We start from the raw sequence: 24,564 nt of genomic DNA, 5'->3' as shown, positions 1-24,564 counted from the left end.
CACTAGCGGCCTAGAAGACCGATATTGAAATACGTGCATGGTTGCTTATCACAGAAAAAAAATGTAAAAACGTAGATTTAGAATTAAAACGGATTGTGTCGTATACCTAGGTATCATTCTGATACAGAGTTGCGATGATCGCGAGCGGTACTCCAAGAAAGTTAGCCGCGGTCTGAGGAGCGTGTTCAATATGCCAGAAACCAAACAACAGCTAATATATCATAGAACAATCAAATGCATAGAAACTCGGTGTTATTTTTCCTATTTAGGTAAAAGATACCGACGTTTTGTTCTATAAAGAACGTGACAACCTTTAATTCAATATGGTATTCTACAGAAATTTTAAAAAATAAGTAGCCGATCCGATGTTTGCTTAACGCAGCAAGTTGAAGCTTAGGTCGACTGCAGCATAGCGAGAACCGTCTTATACATTCGGCTGGTCAAAAAAGATTACACTATTTTCTTTTCCATTCGCTACTAAAGACGCAAGCTGGCTCTTCTGGCGAGCAATTATGATCTAAAATGGGTGAATCGTAAAGCAATCTTCACGAGAACGTCAAGTTGGATGAAAAAAAATTTAAAAAGCTGCGCGCTAATTATAAGTGCGCCATTTTGTAAATTATTCTAGATAACCTTATTGATGTAAATCTGGCCAAAAGCTGTGTTTAAAAAATTAATTACGTAGACATTTTCAATACACCTGACTGATAATTCAAATTTTCGGAAAATACTGTAGATTTAACTAGATGTAATGTCTAGTTCCGGTACATAAAAAGATGCATCCTTTTAAATAGCGAAGCACTTTGACTACGTTAAACAGCTAAGGACAAGTGTGTGAAGCTCCTTTTATGAATCAGTATATGGATCGAACACAGGCGAGTCGCCCGCGGTAAAGGGTTATCTAGATTTTCTGTGGCTGGGAATTCTGGGAAAACTCCACGCTTTCTTGAGCTATCGGCAGATGCATCAATATGTTGGGCAATGTCACAAAATAGCGAAAAAGACATCGTCACGATCACTACGAAATCGAGTTTCGAAAAGCCAATTAAATTTAGCCAAATTGTATTGACTTAGTATTTCATAGTGGCAGCGTTAGGATATTCTAATCGTAAGAAATTTGTGCTCCCAGAGGCAGAGGAAACGCTCTGAGAAATGACGGCGGCAGAATTATTACTAATCCTCCATCATTTTGAATGAAATTTCGAATGATATTTTAAGGTAATCGATATGAGACATTAGTAGAATTACGAGTACTTAGCGAGTCGCAGCGTAAATAATCTGACGTATTGTTATCAGAGACTGTGCTATGTTTTTACACACGAATCTCACAAAATGTTTTCCTACAGATTAGCAATGTAAAACACACGACGACATGACAGAGCTTTATCAAAATGTTTCAACTATGCAGGATATCTGTTTATAACAACATGAAATAAACGGGACCATTTGTAGCCGCTATGGATATGAACATTCCATAGTCGCCGGGTTATCCCTCATCACGCTGGACTTTCTGGTATGCAAATAGCTGCGTTAGCCGCGCGTCAGCATTAGGTAACCAAGCTCTATAAGTATAGAAGATGCATAACACACTATTCTAACGGAAAAAAGTCGTGCTTTAGAAAAGTAAAAATCAGGATTTTACTTTCGATCTCGGCTGCAACGTTTAATCTGCGATTCCCTGCCCCTCAAAGCAAACGAAAAACAGTAGGAGCTACTATATGAAGTAATGCTGTTCATTAGACACCCATAACGAAAACTACATGTGCTTCATTAATTTCAGTTTCAAAACATGTAGACATCGGACAGATCCTTCATCTAAACAGTGTTCTGAAAACCCGCTTATGTAGGCAATAATTTCCATATTATTATGAGTGGTACTATTAGCTGCTGTTGGGCTGTTAGTATCAAATGGCTGGGTCATCAGATTCGGGTCGACCTCTGGCCCCCTGAGGCGGTCGTTGCGGTAACAGTGACGCTGCATATTATAGAAGACCCGTAGTTTCACTATAATTTGGTGTCCAATGCGTATTTTCTGCCAATGTTCCAGTGACCTGTCCCGCGGATTATTAGAATTTCCACGGGATACATGTGCGCATTTGTGGCTTGTCCTACTATACCTAATACGCTCTCCAAAAATTTCCAGGGCTATTCACAATAAATCCCCGACATAACAACTGCGGCTTCCGTACAGCTTTCGGACCCGTTCAAGTAACGGACAGTCAACTCTGTGCCTTGACAACAACATGTTGTTTGCTGACTGCGTCGTATGGGAAGAGTTTACGGTTTTATATAAACAATGATGTGGCATTTTTACGCTACGTTTTATTAACGTACATAATTATTCTGGCCATTTTCATTTAGTGGGCTTTTTCTATTCGTCTGTGGGTTTGGACAATCACAACACACAGCGATTGTTACAAGCCGCTACATAAAAACAACTCTTTGTCAGCATACGATTTCATTTTTATTAATGCACGCAATGAATGGGTAGAACAAGTTTCTCTGTGCGCCATTCAAAAGTTCTATACGATAGTAGTGGAAATATATCGTTCCTCGTCGTGCATTACAAAAAAATTCAACAAGGAAAAGCGGTATTTAACCTGATAGTCTGACGTATAAAATGTGGTTTGACATAGTTCCAGCTTATAAAATTAATATGAATATAAAAGCTCCCGCGCTCTGCTGCGAAGTAAACAGGTTTACAAATGTGACCATGTTTGTCTTGAAGCGATAACGCTTCCGAATGCAAAGTAAGTTCGAAATGCCACTTTCGTAGTGCCCGTTTATTAAGTAAAAGATCAGTTATGCGTGACGTTCACACACTTATCCTGATTTTAAAATCAATTTCTATTTAGACAGTATGAATTAGACGCTAGATTAGTTAGAATTCGACGCTCATAGTTTGTGTATTCTTCCGAAGAATTTGTTAATCATCTCCATTGTTCCGAAAGATCACTTGTCACAGTGCCTCCAAGCAGGCGTTGCACGCAAACGGGAGCCAGCGCACACGCCAGACTGTCGAGTTAGGACATTTTCCTCTGGGGGTTTTGATGAATAGAGCAATTCAAGGGGCAGAAAGGTCGACCTAGCAGGCAGATAAATTCCAGATAAATGGATGAGTAATACAGAGAGAGAGAGAGAGAGAGAGAGAGAGAGATATCAGAAGGGTCAGCAAGAAATACTGTCAGATGCTCCTGTTCACTCTTGAAAGGTCTGATTCTGCCCATTTTTTGATGGACTGCTCTTGACGTCGCTTTCTTTCGAATTGTTCATTCTAGCAGAAACGCCATGACTAGAAAAAAGAACATGATAGACTACTTTTCTTTTTTTTGCATATTATAGTGTTATTTTGTACCACCACTGCCAGAGTTAGCGCAGAATATGCCATTGTCCTACAGCATAAATAAACAGAATTTGGAGCTTGGGAATGTTGACGGCAAAACCAACTGTACATGCAAACTACTCCCACACTAATCATCAAGCCCATTAGCTTAACGAAGTGAAAATAGAAGCGGTGCAGTATATATCTTCCGTCGTTTGCTGTTCTTATAGTTATTAACTCATAATGTGTATTTCCTTTTGTCATGCTATCTTTTCAGGACCATCCTTTTCGGTAAAATAATTTTTCTGTATATTCATGCTTGTATATTTAGGGGCCTTCTGCTGGATAACCTTTGCATGAGAAAACGATAGGCTGTTAAACTAATCGAGTAGGTGAAACAATAGGACAGATATCGTAATAAGAGCGTTCGAATATCCTTTTATTTATTTAAGGCGATTTAATGACTGGGAATTTAGCCGCCATACGTTTCGCTGAGATGATCATAGGCAACAATGTAAGCTCGTTGTGAAGCTCTAGTTTATGATGATAATTTTTAAGCCAAAAGGACAGAGCCGTTTGTCGAAAACTTATTCTATCAGCCAATGGCTAAGGCTTTAACACCTAATCGCATCCAATCTAGCATCTATTTATTATTTAATGCTTTATCTTCGACTACTGCTATCAGCCGTGCTGCGTACATATAGCGTGCTCGTGTTTCGTGCAGTGGCGCCCTTCACAGCTCAGTATGCCAATAATCTCGCATCCTTGTTGCCACCCCTCCCATTGTTGTAACGGATAAATGCCGCCACAATCTTCCGATTATTCTGGCGCTTCGCACTTCCGTCCAGCGTCATAGTACGTCACCGGCACCTCCTTTCAAAGTCCTTATAATCCGAATCTGGAAACACCGTACGGTGTATGGCTGAATGCTCCTCGTAAGGGACACATTTGGTCTCCTTGTTCACCCGACCTAATACCGCTTTCCCACCGTTTGTTCCAACGCCCGCGACCGGGTGGACCAACCCACTTAGTGCTGTTACCGATACTAACAGTTGTTCCGCGGGCAATCTGCATTCGCGGCTATCTGACCGATGATTTCATTCAGGACCTCGTTTTCGGACATTTGGCTGTCACTAGGTCTCGCGATTCGCTCCTCTCCACTATTTTCATCGCGTTCGAACTATCAACCGTTCGTTTTTTAAATTTTCGCACGTAACAATGTCTTGTCGAAAGGTGTTAACCGTTTTTTAACTAGATGGCGTTAAGGTCACATGTCTCAATTAATATGAGTCAGGTCGCGCGTTCGTGTTATTTCAGTGCAGAAATTGGGCTGTTGTAACCAAGCTACAGCCATTGGAATGCTCTTATCTCAACGTGAAATAGGGCGCTTTGCAGATGGGTGAACTTTCTGAAAAAATTCATGATATTTTACAATATTGTCACGGTAAAAGCACAAATGCTCATCATTTCCAACAGAATTGTATTGTTCCCAATATATGCTATCCAAAGAAACGGCAAACAATAGCTATGCCGCTTTCACTCTCGTTGTGCTCGACTAACTGTGGAAAACTTATTGAGATTATTACGTAAGTTAATAAGACCGATACTAGACTAGCCACGATATAGCCAATAAACTAAACGCCTATCGCTGAACAATTTCTGACAACTTACAAGAAAGCTGGCTAGAAAAAAGTTCAGAGATGGCACACAAATTAGCGCAAAAGAACTTACTTAGTCGTATTTCCATTTGGAAAACCTTCTAAAAAGGCTACAAAATCGAGCCATTTTTAAGCCGTGAGTGACCGAAACGTGAATCACGTATGACGTTCAAGTCTAAGTAAAGAACATATGCTCCACAAGCCGTGATATAGCCCAGACCGACACCATAAAAGGTGATGCTATGTGTCCGTTGGAGTTGAAGAAGAACTGTGTATAGTAAACTACTGCTGCCGCCTGGCAAAACGATTGATTTGGATCTGAATTCCCAACAACAAACAAGGTTACAACGAGCCATTGAATAATTGATCAGGATCGGTGAGCAAAACAGACGTCGTTCTTCACGATAAAAATGCCCGAGCACATACATCTTTAGTCAACAGGCAAAAACTGGATGAAAAACTTTAGTGCATCCGCCGTACAGGCCGGATCTTGCACCATCAGACTATTATCATCTGTTGCGGTCTTTGTTCTATTAAACCACTACTATTACTAATTAAATTCTAATAAATTCATCACTAATCATCATTTTTCATTTAGAAACCACAAAAAATTGACTTAGTAAAATTAATTTCAAATATAAAAAATATTTGCTTCAATTTTCGCTCAAAAACGGCACTCAAATACTTTTTGAGGCCGTTCAATACACACTGTTTACGTGCTTCATGTATATATACAGGCGATACAATCCGATGAGCAAATTCGCAGGAATTTACTTACTTACTGACCTATTATAGCACATTAGGTTGACAGAGATCCGAATTTTATGCTTGTAGATATATATATATATATATATATAGAAAAAAAAGCAAGCATCAATGAAACACAAAATACAGCGTCGGCTGGTATAGTGGCGCGTTGTTATCCTGAGCTAATCACGATGACAATGAGCTGATGGGAAGTGGAAGATGGGAACAGTCTTTTGCTGCGGTCGAAATAAGAGTCGTTACCTTCGGACTGCGTAGGATTTAGCCCATCGACGTAGGGCAGGCATTGTCTGCCAACACGAAAGCTTGACATATACGCAGTTATAAAACAACCATTAGGACTTACCAGAAGATTTAATTTGTCAACGGTCTTCTGCGCTTACGGAAGTATCCAATTAATGAGTTTGACTAATGATAGTAATTACCAAAATAACCTCAAGGCTCAACAAAATGAAGTGCATTTGTACTTGTCTAACGTACCACAAAATACCGCTTGAGATTACGAAAAACATACAATATTCTTATAGATTAATAAGATACATCTGCCGAAGTGTGTTTTAGGCTATTTCCGACAGAGATCCGTATTTCAATTGGCTGTAAGCCAACCTGGAACTAGCTTCATCGCAGTATCGCGTAATACATCAATGTTCAGACACGATCACTCTATTATGCCCAATGCATTCTACTTTGGCTTAACACTCCGTTATGAGCAAATAGAAGCGTCGGAAACCTACGTGTTTGCCAATACGCATATCACGAATAACAATCACGTATTTTACATTGCATAGTGATGCCGACAACTCTATCGGCCATTACACACAGGATGGCATGAAAAATCCCAGGATAACAAACACAGCCACTGGTTTATTATTTTACTTTTGCTTGCAAGAAGGTCGAAGTTTACCGTGAGATCAGGTTGTAGTATACGGCTAAGCGACATTATTTGCTTGACTACCATGTCAACTATGTATATATAATAATAGTTTCCGACTTTCAGTCATCTCCCTAAAGCCATCTTGCCGGCGTCTGTGACCTTTCATCTCAAGTACATTGGCATTCCCAGAAAGACATGACATTGGCTTTATTCGGAGTTATGTTCAAGCAAAAACTAAAACAATGGAACTCAATCCGATGTCATCTTTCGTATACATGCATCTATAGATTTCAAGATGTTTTTTTTTTTCAGTTTTGTGCAATATCTGCCTGGGTAAGCTATGTGTTCGCTTGTGAGACTAATAACACTGACGTTATCATTGCTTTCCTGCCGTTTGCTGTACTCTCGTTTCTCAGTCATTGACGACGTGTCGCCAGCTATTCGACTTCCTCGGATATATGTGGGCTCCGATCTTAGCCAATTTCTTTAATTTTCTCTTCGTTATCCTCGGTCTCTTCGGCGTTTACCAGTATCGGCCCCGATACGTCTTCACGGTAAGTATCTGAAGAGCACTCTCAGCCTGTATGGGCGATAATACGATGGCTTGCAGATATTCTTCGATGTAGTAAAACACATCGACATACAGATCTCGGTAGTATTATTTAAAGGTGGATATTATGTGAAACGTATTCCGCCTGCCGTTTGCCGTTTACGTTACCTTACGTTCGGTCCGAGCTATAATCAAGCGATTTCCTGTTTGTTATAGCCTAGCAGCAATATTAGAGGCTACAATTATTGCTCCGCTCGTTGTTGACTCTGTGATTTGGTTCCTGTTCTCTTTAAATAAGTGAGATCTAGTTAGCGATATACTGTAGCTAGGATCGTGAAATATGCCTTACGAGCCGACGTTCAAATATGACTGGGGGTAGAGTGCAAAACGTTTGCGAACCGTGGAGGGTTGTATAGGACTCTTTTGTGTACGTCCGTTAGGGAGGAACGTTGTATACACTAAGTTCTCGGTAAAACGGCTGTGTAAAATAATTTGCTCGGCTCGTGCACCGGATGGTAGCGCATGCTTTTTTCGGTCGTAACAGAGAGCTTTTAGTAGCGAGCAGTTGAAAAAGCAAGACTTTTATTTCCAGTGATTAATCAAGCGAGTGTGTTGCTTATGTGCAAGCCTTGTATCTATCTACTATCTCCAACCAGCAAGCATATCATACTTAGTTGGGGCACAAGTTGGGGCGTAAGACGACGCAGTGTGTTCAATAGGGTTTGTTCAACTTAATGCTGGTGTAAAATGCTGATACTTTTTATTTCAGTATGCTTTGTGGATGGTAGCGTGGATTATGTGGAACGCATTCTGTATATGCTTTTACCTCGAAGTAGGATTCCTAAATCGGGTAAGTGAACATTCGATTGTTTAAAGATTGTGCCTAAGATGATGGAACATGAGAAAACTCACATTAATCCAAGCAGTCTCGAGTAAAACACGTATCATTGTCGTTGAACGGTGACGAGTGTATAAGAAATGTCGATTCGACCAACGTTTGCTTATGGGTATCACCAATCAGCCTTTGTTACATATACACCCTTTTGATTTGTTTACTGCATAGGAAATGCTTGTTATACTCTAGGGCTCAACTTTCATGTCCGGTATCACCGTTGGGCGTTCCATCAGACGGCTGGCTCGCAGCGTAAAACGAGTCAAGTGTCTCTGCCTGGGCTCGAACCTGACATTATCAGGCAAATACGTTACCCACTAAAATATCCTAATCATAAGTTTTTTTTCATAGAACTATTTGCAATCGGAGTGGAGCCGAATATTATCTTAACTTGAATCATTGTCATGTTTAACCCGAGTACATTTCATACCCGTAAGCCCAATGGGTCTGATTGCTATTAGTCAGCATTGCGCTCATTCTCAGTCTCACCGCGTCAATGTAAGTCAGTAAAAAATCATTACTGGCCTAACACAATTCGCAAAATTGAATAAAGAATAGGAAACAGATATCTGCTAAATGGAGAATGTTCCATACGAGCATGAGCGAACATTGTCACAATGACCTATTATAATACGATGCCCAAACGATGCTATATGACAGCACCTGTATATACTGCATGCTTAGTTATGATAACCTGGACTATTTAAAAAAAAAGCTAAGATGTCGATATAAAAAATAGGCATACTGATAGTTTGTCAGTATCCGCAAGTTAATCTTTTGTACTTATCTCTAAAAAACGTCGTCGCTTCAGCAGGAAGCGATTAACGTTTGACTGACAGCGGTAACAAACAACGTCCAAACCTGTTTATTCCGATCGGCTTTTTTTTTTCACGTTGTTACGAGGCAAGTAGGAGTTTTACATCAAAAAGTAGGTTCAAATCATCTTTCATTCGGGTTCTACAAGGTGTCATATCAAGGGATCTCATTCGACTGCCTTTGTCCTATCTTACCCCCCCCCCCCCCCTGAATTAGCGATTGTGGCTGGTAGGTAGGTAGGTAGGTACGTTTGTCAAGTTAGACGATAACTTAACTGATTATCGCTGTCCTTCTTAAGCGTGCGCTGCGCTTAGTTTTAAGAAGAAAGTCATTTTCGGCTACACGGGATCTTCGAAATTTGGAGTGGAATTGATATTGCTTTTTCATAAGCTGTATCTATTATCAATAACTCTATATAAAAAGAACGTGGATGCATTTTTTTTTCTGTTCTCCTTTTGTAACCAATTCGCTCATGAGATGCCTATTAACTGCCATTCGCTCAGATCGTCACTTCCACCGGAACTACGAAATACTTACAAATCGCAAGAATCTTTTTACTGTAATCGTTAATTCAATGTCGCTTCGTCGACAGATGTCTTGTTAAGATCCCCTTCAAGCACGCCACCAACAGATAATCCCAGTGAATCTTAATTTGAACAAAGCAGAGAAAATTCAAGAAGGCATAGATGTTAGAAAAATGCTGATTGCCCATTGATGTTATGATCAGCAACGACATGGGCACCTTATAGGCTTATAATAGTTAGGTCTATTGTTATTCATTGATAGGCAAAACCTTGGATATCCTTTTCTACCTTTCGAAAACGACTTTTCTGTGTTGGTCATAATAAGCCCAAGAAAAACTGGCTTTCTTTCAATATCGAGAACAGCGGATCGACGCACATACGCTAAAACAAAGAACCTCCAACAAATATTCTAATTTACCCCATATTAATGCAGTTGGACAGTTTGAAGTCTAAAGATGACGATGACACGAGCTCCCTTTCACAAATTGCATTGCGTCTCGGTGTTTTAGTCGATAGGACCCGAATGCTTGAGACCGCTGCAGTTTTGGGTGTAGCCTTATCAGTACAAGCTGTTACTGCTAATAGTCGAAAGAGCTCGTCTTAGCCCACTTTTATGTAAAAGATATCAAGTTGTCCATGCAAGCTTGTTTCGATGCTAGCACGAGATGCAGGATAAGCTTAGAACACTTACCAGGAGGTAATGATGGTGTATTGCCAGTACTGATAGTGATAATTGTAATACAAGAATCTGCCCGTTTCGCAATACAGCAAGTCCAAATGTTTGTCACCAACAAATACAAGTTTCCTTAGATGGAAATCAAATAGATCACTTTGATGAACTCCATGGGGAATCCATCGAGGCATTATTAGGACAAATTATATTACCAGTTTTTTTATTATCCATAGTCAGATTTTGTTATCTTCATGGGACAGATGTGCTTCGGCAACAGCCTGAACCTTCTTAGCCCATATAGCTTCGAATTGCTTTGCGTTACTATAATAAAATGAATAAAAACCGACCTATGGTCGCGTGTACTAGATTTATTTGTATATCCTCGAAAAATTAACAAAAATAATGTACTAAATTGTTGTAGGAGGTAAAGTGCGCCTATATATTGTAAATGCGATGTATGCGCTATATATTGCCAATGCTATATAATCATATATACGCTTTCGGCCTGTGTTGTTCTATATCAGAGGCGCGAGTGCTTTTTTTTGTTGTTACCTGGAGGGCACATAAAAGCGTGCAGAGTCACAGAGCGATCGATGCACGTTAAGCGATGCCAGCTTCTCACTCAGCTCATAGCGCTATTATTTTTTACGCGGTCGGTAAAGGCTTTCTTGAACGTCCGAACGACAATAGAAGAAAAGAGCTGGTCCCTGCGCGTTTCGATTTTTGGTTAGAAAAGATTGAGGAAAACGTTTTGATGAAAGGCTATTGGTCTTTCACTTATATCGGGAACGTTCGAGCGGAAATATTATGCACGAACAGGACGTTAGTCAATATAAAAAACAATGAAACCAATCGTAAAACTCACATTATTCGTTCCACATCATCCTATTCATTAACATTTTCTATTTTTTCTACTTAATGGACTAGTCGTGTGGTGACAGATACTAAATGGGGTAGTTACAACGCACTCTGCCTTTATCTACGTTCTGTATTTCTAAGAAGGTACATGCGAGGAGCAGTATTAGTTGCTCGTCTAAGAAGTTTAAACCCTTCCGCGGTGGAACGTTCGTCTAATAAGAAGATTATTTTTGGACAAACAAACGCGTATCGTTCTGGTGTTTTGTAATAAATCACCTGATAGATTTTTCTTATCACCTAATAGAATGATGCCACGATTGACATTACACATACCAGTTGAAATTAGGTACGTGTCAGCTAGCAGCAACTGGATTAATCCCAAAATTTGCTCTAAAAAGATTGTCAAAATTCGTCAAAAAAAAAGTGACAAAATTAGCTTTTATCATCTTATTTATGGTATAGGTGCCGAAGACCCTGCATTCGCTGACGGATGTAAATCTTCATTTTGCAACGTATACAAGCCTTATTGATGCTCAATAAATACGTTTAGTGGTTGAGAACTAAATTTTGTAAGTTGTCATTGGATTAATCCTTCCTAGTGTGTGAAATTTGTGGATTCAAGCATCTAACGAATGGCATATGGAGCATTCGGTCTTCAAAGTTTTCAGTAAAAGCAAAATAACTTATAGTACGCTTTTTTAAAATGTTTTTTCGTGCGGACTATAAGCAACGTCTTCATTGATATATTTTTGCGCAGGGTGTTAGCACCGAGAGTTAGCTCATACCCGTCAAGAATTAAGCGTACTTAGAAAAGTTGCATTGATCTTTTGAGGCAAATATTAAACGTATATTTACTTCTCGAACGTCGTTAACCGACGCGGGTTATGCGAAGCTTAGAATGTTTGCACTGTTTACCTTATCTACGTGACATGGTCTGTGGCCTAGGACAATACAGTGTTGACGTATTTTTCGGTTCACGCCAGGCCTTTCGAAACAGTGGACAAGACAAACCTAAAATTGCTTTCGGGGAAGGAAAGGAGGGTGATGTGGTAAGCAAAAGATGATAGAGATGCACACACTCTGGCGTCCTTGCATCCTTGGATGCCTCTGAGAAGAGACGCCCCTTTAACAACTGGTGAAGGAGTTTGTGCGAATGAATTGGTGCATCAGTAACAAAGCAGAAAAAATTATTAAAGAAAGAGTAACGGAATACGTGAAGTGCGATTAAAAGCGTCGCATGGAAGGGGGATGGAACGACAGGCTAAAACAGAAAAAAATCGGACTCCTAAAGATCGTTACCTAGGTGGACCTGATAGAAAGTCATTTAAAATTTTAAATTATCATTACGTTTCTTGAGCAAAAGCTTTATTAACTCTACTTTCTTTATGTCGTTACTCGATATTCGTGATCTTTGATTCTTTTTCCATGCTAGACAGCAGAGAAGCAAATCTATCTATAATTAGGATAGTCTAGCTTATTGCTATTCCCTATATCAGTATTTATAACTAAAACTATTAAGTCATGTATTACTTTTTTTTTTTTTTTTTGTTTTCGATGTAACTTGTCCCACAGGAGCTGAACTATTTAAATCTAGGTACTGGTTCTCGGTCATGGTTTGAAATAAACGGGTTGGGCTGTAAAGCTATGTTTGAAGCGAATACCCCGGATGAATTGGCAGGTTTCACTAAACCAGCCTCCGTCGATGGGTGTCTCGTTGAGTACTATTATGTGGAAAGCGCACAAGCTGCCATTCAGGTACGTTTCAACTGTGGGCAATACGCTTCCCCATTATGATAAGAATTACTATAAAAATTATATTTATCGTTTAGCAGCCGATATTGGACCTCTAGTAGAAATGTTTGTACGTCAACTGAATGCATAAATACCAAAAACGAACCTGATGAATACTTGGGTAAAATACAACCTCTGGCCTTTATCGACCTTTAGTGAAGTAACGCGATCGAAAACAAATTCAGATAAGTAGTGCTAGGCCACAGCGAATCGTGACAAAGACCGCTATCGGAACCCGCAAGCTCTAGCATAGCGTCTTCAAAATGATCAGGTTCTTCATAGTAAGACAGTAATGTAAATAATGTTGACTGTTTAGTTTAACAAGGCAAAGACTCACGGAACAGCGGTAGATTGATAAATTTATAGCTAATAACGATTGTTCTGATAGTAAGTTCTTACTCCTTCGTTTGTTTTAGATGTTTTTGGGTCTTCTTGCGATTATTGGCGGATCCTTTGTCATCTACAATTATACCCAGGAGGATCCATCGTGTAAGTGCATTTATCATTTTTTTTTTCATTCAAAATGTAAATTTAAGATAAATAACCACATAAAACTGATTAATTAAGCGTTAAGGTACTGGTAAGAATAAACAAACGATAAGGTATTTTCTGAATTGATTATTATATTTGCAGAAATAGCCATAAATCAGGTTCACTATGCGTATGATTAAAAAAAAGGAGCGAACGGCGTGCCTTTTAGTACAGTGCCCTCAGCGCACGTTCCCACTATCTAGATACAGCTCACTTTAAGTACCATCAAAAACTTTAAAATATTCTTGGAAAAGCTAATAAATCAAAGTGCCAGAAACGTAAACACACACGTACTTCAACCGAGAATCTTGAAGGCGTAGAAGGCATTATATATAACTAGTTTCTAGCACCGTTTACCATCATGGCAACGTTCAGCGACCATTGCGCCCTACCACATGACTGTATTTCGAACGCTGAGAGCGAATAGTCGGCCATCACTCTGCAGTCTGGCATCTACTTCTTTCTTGGTCCTTTGCCCAGACGAGGAGCTTGGCGCACTAGCCGGCTCTACAGCAGCTGCATAAGTGTGGCACGAAGCTTTCAGGACAACGTCACGTCAAACGTTATATTAAGCGGGTGCAGTTCTGCTTGTCGATGATGTAAACGAATCTGCACGCTCTATGATATGATTAGCTTGGATTGTGGGTGACTTCATAGTTATTTATTTTTATAGCCCTGTCGAGTTGCGAGAATAAAGTCTGATCTGTATAGTCTGACGAGTGAAATTCTCTTGCCAACGGTTTTAGTTGTGGTAACGGTATGGGCTGTTCTGGGAGTTACGTTTGCTGCGTGATTCAGATCTCAGCCGCTGGGCTGAGTTCAGCCAGACTACGAGAAAATAACAATCGAGCATCCTTTGACAATTCAAAACTCCTAGTGCTAATACTCGAAACCCAGAAAAGTGTTTTTGTACTCCACATGATTGGGAAGCCTTAATAGGTATCAGAAGGTGTGCACATCGAAACTTACATAGGCACATCAAAGCCTAATTGTCGCCCGCAATTAATTGACGCAATAGAGTAATAGTAACTAATTTCAAAACGCTAAAAAAGAGTACAACAACATATTTCCTTTTCAGCCAACTTTAATACCGTTTATTAAGTCTATTTAGTTTACACAAGGAGATTCTTTTGATTGATCTAGAGTTTTTTTTTAATGACGCCGGAAATCGATGGTCTGCGACAGTGAGCCTCTGTAGATATGCACACCTGTACGATGAACATTTCATATATCTTGCTTAAACCAATATGGAGGCTGGAGAGAGTCAGCTCACGTAGCACCTTTGAGAGCTGCCTGTTTTCGTCCAACCTTCTTTGTACACGTATAAAATCAAGAATACGTTATATGTGCTCAATGAAGTGCTCGTATGAATCTACTCCGAGTATTGTAACAGAGTTTTGCCATTACCGTACGGCCACATCATATCAGTGATAGGCTTCTCTATGCTAATAGAAACACCGATTTGTGTAATTTAACGCTGCGGATATTCCATCTGGATTCGGAAACTACCGTGTGTTAGTCGACTTCATCGGAGGCTTCGATTCATACAACGTATATATTACACCTCCACCAAAAACTCCTCATACGCTACAGTAAGATTTGATTACCTAGCTGATTCAGGCCAAATTTTCACCAGATTAGGTACTGCACGAAGGTAACGCGCAAATTGATCGTAATAAACAACATCGTTAACGACAGTCGCAGTCTCTTCTTATCGCCTTTACTGCCACCCTTCATGTTAAGTTTGATCTGCGACAACTTTCGCATTTGAAGTAAGACGTTTCAGCTTCATCAATTTAAATAATATAGCCCTTTTGCCGTCGTCATATTAGATCAGTATTTTGCATCGTACATCTTAAGCTGGTCTTCGTGTTTTGAAAGAACCGCTGCTGTTATAATGATGATCGGGAATGGCGTACAATCGGTGCATGTTTCTAATATTTGTCATACGATTCCTCCAAAGAAATAACTAAATTGAATGTTTTGAGTTGTTCGTCCGCTGTAGATTGCTTCAAATGGCTGGCTCTCAGGGCGAAACGAAGCGCGCCTTCTAACCTAGGCCACCACCGTGTTCGGAGAAAGAAGGCTGGTCGGCTTTAGGCGAACTTGTTTTTACATTGTCCTGAACTAGATGTTGTGATAGTGTGCGATAATATAGTATGCTTGCACATTTATTGTTTCCAGCCCGATTTTTCTATAGTGATTTACGAATGCCTGCTATGTACTAAAAGCCCATTTACTGATTAATTATTTAGTAGCGTTCCAAAGAAGACGAATTGTATCTTTCGACATCTATTGTTAAGAACGACCTGCGTACAATTACCCATATTGTGTAACCTGTTGCGATGCATATTAAACGCTCGTAACTTCAGAGTATTGTCAAAACCTGGACGATACTAAGTTGAGGCGAGACTGTCGTCACTGTTCAGGGTATTGAACGTTTTTTTTTTTAATTTTTTTCACGTATTTTCTTGGAAGGAAAGATAATGGACCTTATTGTTTTCACTTGTATGGATAGAGAATGTATTCTCGGGCGATTATGGTCCATTTGATGCCGGTATTGTTTGTACGATGGGTCAATGTGTTTAGAAGCTGACAGCCAACTCTGTTGATGGGGAGTTGTAGCGCTTCTTTTTTCTGCTTGTCTTTGTATCGATAGCCGCTGACACCTGCTCGTTCTTAAACAAACGGAGAAACGCCCTGAATACGAAGGATCAAAAAGTGCTTTCCTTATTCCCTTTCGTTTTGTACCTCTTCCTGTCCTACCCCCTGACTTGCGCAACTTCCTCGTCGTCGTCAACGTTGTATGCGACGTAATTTTTACTCACTCGGTTCGACATATTTTTAGACTGAACACTGCGACGCTAACGATGATACAGTATCGTTTCAGCTATTCCACCAGGGTATTGGCGGACAACTATTTGAGCATTGACACTCATCTTAGATCTGTTCCTTCACCTATTGAATTTTCTGCTTTTGCTGTCAAAAATTAAATCGAATAGCTTTTCTAGGTTGACTTTTGCAGCTCCTTTATGTAACGATTCATGCTGTAACAAAATAAAGCAACGATAAATGTTTAAGTCATCTATAGACGTAAAGCACTTGGCAGTGAAAGGTAAAGGAGTCGTAAATAGAGCCCTATGAGCCACCAGAACAGAGGCGATGAGGGGGGATACGGTTTTCTGATGTTCAGCAAAGATATCAAAGTAATCCTTCGTTTGTATTGTTTTTCCTTCAGGACAATCTATCTTTCCTTAGATGTTTTAAAAACGTATTCACTTACAAGAAAGCGGACTTTGATCGAGCTTTCACGCATCCTGAATCTGTTCTAGTTGCTTGTGCTGCGTGTGGGTCGTTCGCTATGCGTACACGGATATAGAAAAGAAAAGCATCTCTTTTCTACATCACGATACGCAACGAGACTTTTCACTTCTGATTATTGTGGCTGCTTGCGTCACCTACAAAATTGTTAAAGAGTGTGAAGCTTATTGCTGCTTGCCTGTTCGCTGTTGAACGCCTCTGTTACCTCTTAAATCTCCTTAATAACATTAACTACTATTACCGCTGCTAATTGTTGTTGGTATCTGTTGTAATGTGCGCGCGTGTTTGAATTGCAAATCAGCCGCGAGAAGAAAGATGGCGGCTTGGGCTGCTCTCGACCCCCTTCATCGATCGACGGCATCCCTACCGTATAGCATCGAGTACCACCATGTCGGTCACCCGCTGGCTACCGCGCATAGCCAGAGTACAACGTTCCACAAGTTCAACTCTAGCACGCTTGGATCTTCATCCGCGAACAGTTCACAAAGAAGAGTAAGTCATTTCTTCAAGAATCGTGCCATCAGGCCCAACTGAGAAAAACTCACTTAAATCACTTAAAAAGATGTTGTACCTGCACGATTAAAAAGGGGGCAGCTGTGATCGTCAAATCAAAACTACAAATCGAACCAGTGGCACGTCAGTTCTAAACAGATTAACCGGTTTGCAATAAACAGAGAAGCATGACTATGATTCTGATGAGCACTGTATGAGGTAGCGTTGACGGTAGCGCCAGGAATTTTGGTGAGCCTAGTAAAACGTGTCACCTAGGCAAAATGAACGTGTTACAAACAATCACGAATCGTTCTTTCTCTTTTGATTCTGCTTTGCGTTGTGCTGTGTGTCTCAGAAGAGGCGCAGCATACGCTCAAACCGCTCCGGCGGGGGTGGCCATCGTGCGTCGTATCAGAATCCAGTAACACGCCTTATCGATCGATACGTGGACACCTCCTCACAGGATTCATACAACCATTTGGCAGAGTACCTCAAAACAACATCTCCAGCAATCGAAAACTCACATGGACAGTCGTCTGGGTCTATTCCGTTGAGCGTTGGCACCTCCAACGGCGTACACGGCCCAAATATTCAAGGGATTTCTTATCACGGGGGCCAAGTTAATCAGGCTTACGAAAATAGGTTTGTTATAGATAATATAATATGTGTATTTGTGAAAATCGTAGTAGCTCGACAATTCGACTATGACCTAGACAAATAGAATTTAAAACATTGGGGTCGACTTTCGATCCTATTACAATTTCAAATAGAACTGGAATGCCCAAATCAAATTTTCCAACTTATTAGAATATTTTAGCGTACTTAATTAGCAGGGGGCCCAACCATTCGAAAAGTTTCTTTCTCGGGGCTCAGATTGATTCGGAGATGTTCGGACAGTTACGCAACCCTCTACGATAGTTAGCAATTTCGAGCTAAAATGTCTGCGCAATATCTTCTCCTTAGCCTTCGCAAATGAAAAAAAATATATATGTATGTATACACTTGTTATATATATAATACCGCGTGTAACAAAATAATAAAGGATGAGAAATCGTCTACAGAAATTATTTTAAGGGAAACCAAAATTTAGAGAGAAATTATAAAGGTCTGGAAGGAGTCTGGATGAGGTCTACAATCCTCCAAGCTAATTCTGTACGTATTTACAAATGAAAGAAGAAACATTAAACAGAAAGTTACCTTCCCACCAGTTTTTGATTTCCCTAATGTTCCTGCTTGTCTCTGCGTAACTTTCCGAACATCTTGCGTCTGTATTTGTGGGAAATGTGTATAAGTTTGCTATCTTTGTCCATCATATGCATGCGTTGATGTTCTCTACGATGTCATTCATTGCACAAGCTGTGATACTTTATTTGTAGCTGGCCTTATACATGCTTCTGCATATTCCCCTATAGCCAATGGCAGTTATATGTTGCATTTCTGAATAATTTGCTAATGTACAGCAGGTTCACATTGTAAAGCAAACTAGAAATTCAAAATCATTTCCTAGTTACTTTCATCTTATTCACTAACCTTTATCACTTTTCGTCTTTCGAAATCGACTGACATTCTCAGGTACAGCATTGCGTCCAGTGGCACCTACGGCGTTGTGGACGCCGGCCCCAGCCCCCCCTACACCCCATCATACAACCCTCATCATGTTCAGTCTCCTCACGCACAAACAGTGTCAACCAACAGCTCCAGCAACAACATCAACACCAACAGTCAAGGCATTACTAACCACAACAAGAACACATCATCACCAGCGGCTGGTCAACAACAGCATCATTATCACGGAGAAGTCGCAACGTTGGGTAGCCATCTTCAGCACCTGAATCTATCGCACCCTCCGGCCAGAAACGTTGAAACCAACATGTGAATATTATTTTTACTATTACTGAATGCATATTGGAGTGGGTTGATGACGGCGTTTGTACACAGACTAGTGTTAATAACCCAGTGGTATACTAAATGAAGTGATCCTTTTTATTCTAATGCTTTTGCCATTTTGATTCTGTGCGTAATGCGAAAACAAACGAATCGGTAAGGTCTCTCGAAGGAAAATAGACACACGTATTTTCCGTGTAGTAGACAATACCTATACGAATGAACGGAGGTAATTAGGCTTTAACTTGTCGCCGGCCTCCAGGCTACCGTTTAATAACCGACAAACAAAGCAATAAGTCTTCGAAATGCCCTAAGGCCTACTATAACGACGAGTGATGGTAGTTCCGCTATGTTCAACGCCTAAAGTAATAATCTAGTTAGATTGGTCTGTACCCATTACTACTACGTTGAGAAAACCCTTAATTTATATTCTTGTTGGAAAGGCAGAGCCTTTAATGAACCTGATCTCCCTTGTGTCCGTATTAAAGTCATCTGTTGGTTATATTCAATTGTGTGCATATTTAGTATTACTAATTTTCAGCGTATATTATATGCAATCATTATCATTGCGTGAAGCATAGTGAGTAGGATGGTCGCGTCACCCCCGGATGTGTCCAGAGAACTGTGAGGTCCCCCAAGGCGCCTGGCTAATTGCCACGGTGAACGAGTGGTGATTATTCGTACGATAGCTGCGTACCTTCTACTGTTTCTAGACAGGTTTATACAGATGTTCTGAAAATACGGCCAACGACATCGTACCCATTTTTAGGAAAAGAAGTATGTGTATTCGCGTACCGTAAAAGGTTCTAAGCACGATTTTATCTTTGGAACTACTCAGATTCGGGGTGCCTCTTACGGCTCCGTTCAGACAGTTCTAATACTCACATAGCAATAACGGCAATCAAAATAATTATTTTAAAAATAGTTACTATTTGCTGTTTGGGTGATTTCATTATATTTGACAAGCGTCGCATCGTCTCATGAACATACCCGTTCACTTTAGGCCTTTTCCAAAAATGGAAAATTATTTCAAGCTGTTCATCTTGATTTGGGTCGACACGCTCGAGCATAGGGTATAGTCATGCTTCAAATGTATATGCATATTCACAATATGTAAATTTATAGCTAATTGATATAGTACTTACATTCAACTTATAGATGGGCGTACTTATTGACCCGGTCTTCGTGATGATGCTTAGACCAGACTTACGAAAAAACGCGGATTAGCTCTTAGCCATGGGCATCTTCATGATCGTCTGCCCGCTAATTGCCGTACATTGTCCAACTGGTGACAAAACTATATAGCATAACGGCATTGGGCTGAGATGCGAAATGATTCTATGAGATCGTGCACGCGCGAAATGAGGTAAACGTTTTCTTTACCCTTTTAGAGTCGACTCATTTAGGAACGTCTTAAAATAAAACCCGTCCGCGTATTAATGATACGCAATAGACCGTTTTGTTCGATCGCGCTGAAAGTCAAGATGTTTATCAAATCGATAGATTTTTTAAGTACATTTTAGATAAGAACACCTTTGTCTCCAAAGTCAGTGAAACCTGTCAGATAATACTTACCGTTCGTACATTCAGCGGTAGACGCCGTTGCTTCGCTCAGACTCTCAACGCCGGTAACTAAATACCTCATTGTAATGTTGCTACGAATTCCAGTTTTAACTATATTAAAATAAGACATTCATACGGTACTGTGGGTCTTCATCGAAATATCGAGCCTCCTTGTTATTAATGGATTAGTTAAACCGTAACCGATTTTTGTCTCGGGCTGATAGGGAACTAGTTAGTGAAGGAAATTTTGTTTATCCTCATTTTGTTGTTGTTGTTGTTGTTGTTGTTGTTATCACCAACATTGAGCGCACTTCATGAGTCGGCGACAAACTAACAAGCTACACAGTAAAAAAAACATCGACCTTAGAATCGAACGCTGCCATAGTCCTGCGTCTCAATGACGATATTATTATTATAATCAAATAATCATGGATGATGCGCCGACTTGTTAAATAGGTGAAGACACAACGCTGTAGGCAACAAGAGATGGCGCAACTGCAGGGAAAGTGTGTCCTTTAAGCCACTAGTAAAAGCAAGCATTCTCGTTATCGAGATCAGATCGAAGAGCATTTCGGTCTCGAGCTAACTGTTAGCTAATATACAGTAACTAACACGCGACATTGACAAGATGTCCTCAAGCCGGCACAAACGTGGCAAACGCGTTGTCCTTTAAATAACTGTCGCAATAAAAACAGGTCATATAATTAATTGTCTAGAGCACGAGCCGACGCAGATCGCAATGCTAGGTGGGACTGCAAACGATTGTAGGGGAGACGAAGATAACGAAAATGCATGCATCTATATATATATATATATATAAATGTGTAACTACGGTAATGCGGCAGGAGGTAAAAGTTGCAATAAGCTTCATACTAATTCGGGAAAATAATGATGGCACTCACTTGAAGTAGAAACAGAAGATTATGTTAGTGAAGTGATAAACGATGTAATCTATTATAGACAAACGAGAGAACGTGAGATGTGTCACTGCCGGAAATCTTACAACGGTTGGGTGAGCGAGAGTCGAAATCAATCTTGCACTCATCATGGAGCTTTGGTTCGCTCTGCTGATATTTCTATTATCAAATCAGTATCTTATCGATTGAACCTTGTCCTATACAGATAGCTTCTGTATAGTAACGTATAACGCCATACTGAATCGTCTGGAATGAAAAAGCTAGTCTATTGTACTATCAGTAGGAAAAAGTCGCAGCTTAATTCTGCTCACCCTCCGCGTTACTGTATATAGTACATAATCTCTGCTCAAATGAATAACGACAGTAAAATATTAAATACAAAAATAATAACATTAATGATATCGATAGAAGCGTCTCCTATGGAGCAGCTATAGCGGTCAGCTGTTCTAAGAAGCTGTAACGAAAAAAAAATGACAGTTTTCGACAAAATTTCAAGCAAAGCGTACATAATTCTTATGATCTCATTTAAGTTTAATCACTACATCTTTCGCTAATAAAAGCCCGGTTGAAAACTGTTAATTGACGGCCTAGATATTTCTCAATAACCCAAATGTTGCGTCCTGAGCACCTAGAAACGATTTCGAACGTTTGCCCTTCTACGGTAATTGATCAACTTAATTAGCGACAGAACTAAGCTAGTGATTGATAACTGGTCGAAACAGCATATGTTGTATATAGCCGAGTATATTTTAGGGTGTTTCCGCTTTATTGAAAATTCTTAAATGTTATTTCAGACGCACGCTTATACTTGTGTTTCCGACAACAACAACAATCGTTGGAAGTTTCTCCGTTTCGCTTCATGTTTATACGTATTATTTTAGCCCTAGTGATAAGTAGCGTATGTGTTTTACAGTTTATTCCCCATTGCTCCTAAAATTCCCTCCTCTATAATGAGGTACAGCGAACCTGGAGAATATTAGTTGATGGTAATCAATTATATTGGTTATAATCCATCTAAATAATAGTGCAGAAGTAGATCAAGATGAATGAACGATAAGCTGTACGTATTTCAAAATGCGCGCCATAAATACTGATAGAAGATGGCGAGGTTTTGGTAGACGCAGTAATTAGAAACGCATTAAATAGCATATATATGATCTTGAATTTAAACAAGAAATTATCACGTAAAATTGTATACGATGAAGTCAGCATGCGCAAGTGTTACAAACGCTCGATTTGTTGCAGTATGCTTTTGTCAGATAGAGTCTAAAACCTAAACGCTTGTTGCCTAAATGCATACTTACATTAAGAAATCCAAATAATAACAAATATTATATGATAAAGAAGAATTCAGACAGATAGAAAAAAAAATCCAAGTAAATTGATCACGGTCTTAGCGAAACAGCGATGACAAGATTATTACTAAAAACATTAAAACTAGTACTAAACGTAAAGAATAGAGAGAGATATTCGTTGCAAAAAATGGGAAATTGGAAAAAATGGGAAAAACTCATATATAGTGAAAACCAAGGGTGGAGAGTTGCAAACAAGCTGGTTATATATATATATATATATATCTAGAATCTATCAGATCGTTAAGCCAGAGACAAACTGACAAACAACAATCCAAACGAAAGATGAAAGTTATACAAAAGTGCTTTTACATTTGTCATTATTACTAAATAAAGAACAATAAATAATAATTAGTATAATTATTATCGCTACAAACGACAATTGTCAACTACTGAATAAGCAATCATTTTTTAATAAGAATATGCATGGTTACATGAAAATGTATCAAAGTGACATAAAATTTAAATTTCCTAGCTTTTATAACATCGTTCTGGTATTCATTCAAGTCAATTGTTTGTTTTTATCTTATTATTATTACAAAACTTATCAATAATTAAAGCAAATGTCCACATCTCTGAGGTGAAAGGCAGGATGCGATCGTATGGTCTAACCAAACGCTGTTACTTTCTCGCTGTTTTTTTTTTCGATCTGCATATATAATTTGAACTGAAACGTAAAATTTAAACTGCCCTACACGATTACTGCTATTATATTATTACATATAACCATTATGTGACAATTACAATGGCGATTTTTAGTTTTAAAAACGTGAGTAAAAATGTTTACTTCTCCAAATATCGATGATGATGGAGCAGTTTGACACGTCTGTAGTTTAGATGTCTACATAGTGTTCCCGTATTACTCATCCTACCATCAAACGTTTCCTTCTTCTTATTCGCTGTACTTTGCATCCTGGTTATTTGTGATATTTGAAGTCATTATAAATCTACCAGAGAACTTCATTAAGAACTCTGCAAACCGTTTAAGCAGCCTACGCTTACAATTAACTCTTATAGATTCCCATAATCAGTGCAAAACTTGCAACCTGGTCAAAACACCTTGTACTGAGGGTGTAAGTGAGCACGACGTCTATTGACTGGTAGAATAAACCCCATAATTTTGCCGTCATCTAGAAGCATATTATAAACATTTAATCTCGGCATATCCTTATTAAAAGTTTGCAGCCATGGAATAATTTTAAATTAGAAAGAAGGCTTAATAAGCGATTCCCATTAAAATCGAAGACTTAAAACGTTCTCCAAATGATTTCCTTGGCCGTAGGGTTCTTCGTAAAAAAAAATTCAGAAATCAGCTTTTTAACTGTCGTCCTAAAAAAAAGTTCATCTAAATTGAAAAATCCCTTAAATCGTGTGCCTGAATGCATTATTCTTCTAGAACAACAGAAAAATATTGCTTACTCATCCTGTCAGGGCCTTGTTAAGAAACCTACTTCTCACCGTAAGGCAAGTTGTGCTGTTAAGAAGATTGGAAGACTCCTCTTCCACTCTCCTGGTCGCCCGCCCGCTCACTCCTTGCTCATCACGAAATGTCGTGAAGAATGCATTCATCCAGCGCGTTCGCCACACCCACGTCCCCCCACATTCAACAGTCATGCGTTCATTCGGTAGCGGCGGCGGCGGCGGCCGCGGCGCCGCGGCCGCCGCCTTCACTTGTGGAGTGGCTACAGCCATAACATAATGACAAGCAGCAACAACAGCAAAAGTGGTGGCGATATAAAGACAAAGCCTTCCCCAGCATCGGCGACGGGTGCGACAGCAAG

General features: G+C 39.6%; 1 protein-coding gene across 11 annotated transcripts in view; it reads left to right on the top strand.

Annotated features, from left to right (window-relative positions):
- Positions 1–23,175, top strand: part of NKAIN (Sodium/potassium-transporting ATPase subunit beta-1-interacting protein) — a 31,811-nt gene extending 8,636 nt beyond the window's left edge. For 8 of the 11 annotated variants that reach the window (XM_022797433.2, XM_022797432.2, XM_022797434.2 and 5 more), the window contains 7 exons: positions 7,036–7,173; positions 7,939–8,019; positions 12,505–12,687; positions 13,140–13,212; positions 16,877–17,067; positions 17,423–17,709; positions 18,640–23,175. In XM_022797433.2, the coding sequence (XP_022653168.1) occupies positions 7,036–7,173; positions 7,939–8,019; positions 12,505–12,687; positions 13,140–13,212; positions 16,877–17,067; positions 17,423–17,709; positions 18,640–18,943 (1,257 nt within the window). In that variant the 3' untranslated portion in view covers positions 18,944–23,175. Of the gene's footprint in view, positions 1–5,076; positions 5,357–6,656; positions 6,791–7,035; positions 7,174–7,938; positions 8,020–12,504; positions 12,688–13,139; positions 13,213–16,876; positions 17,068–17,422; positions 17,710–18,639 lie in introns of those variants that run through there. The other 3 variants (XM_086985430.1, XM_022797435.2, XM_022797436.2) reach the window with 3 other exon arrangements.
- Positions 23,176–24,564: the final 1,389 nt, after the last annotated feature.

The sequence above is a fragment of the Varroa destructor genome, unplaced genomic scaffold (assembly GCF_002443255.2).
Source record: "Varroa destructor unplaced genomic scaffold, Vdes_3.0 BEIS01000003.1, whole genome shotgun sequence".
NCBI classification, from domain to species: domain Eukaryota; kingdom Metazoa; phylum Arthropoda; class Arachnida; order Mesostigmata; family Varroidae; genus Varroa; species Varroa destructor.
The sequence above is the reverse complement of the archived record's forward strand: the minus strand, read 5'-3'. Positions and strand labels throughout refer to the sequence as shown.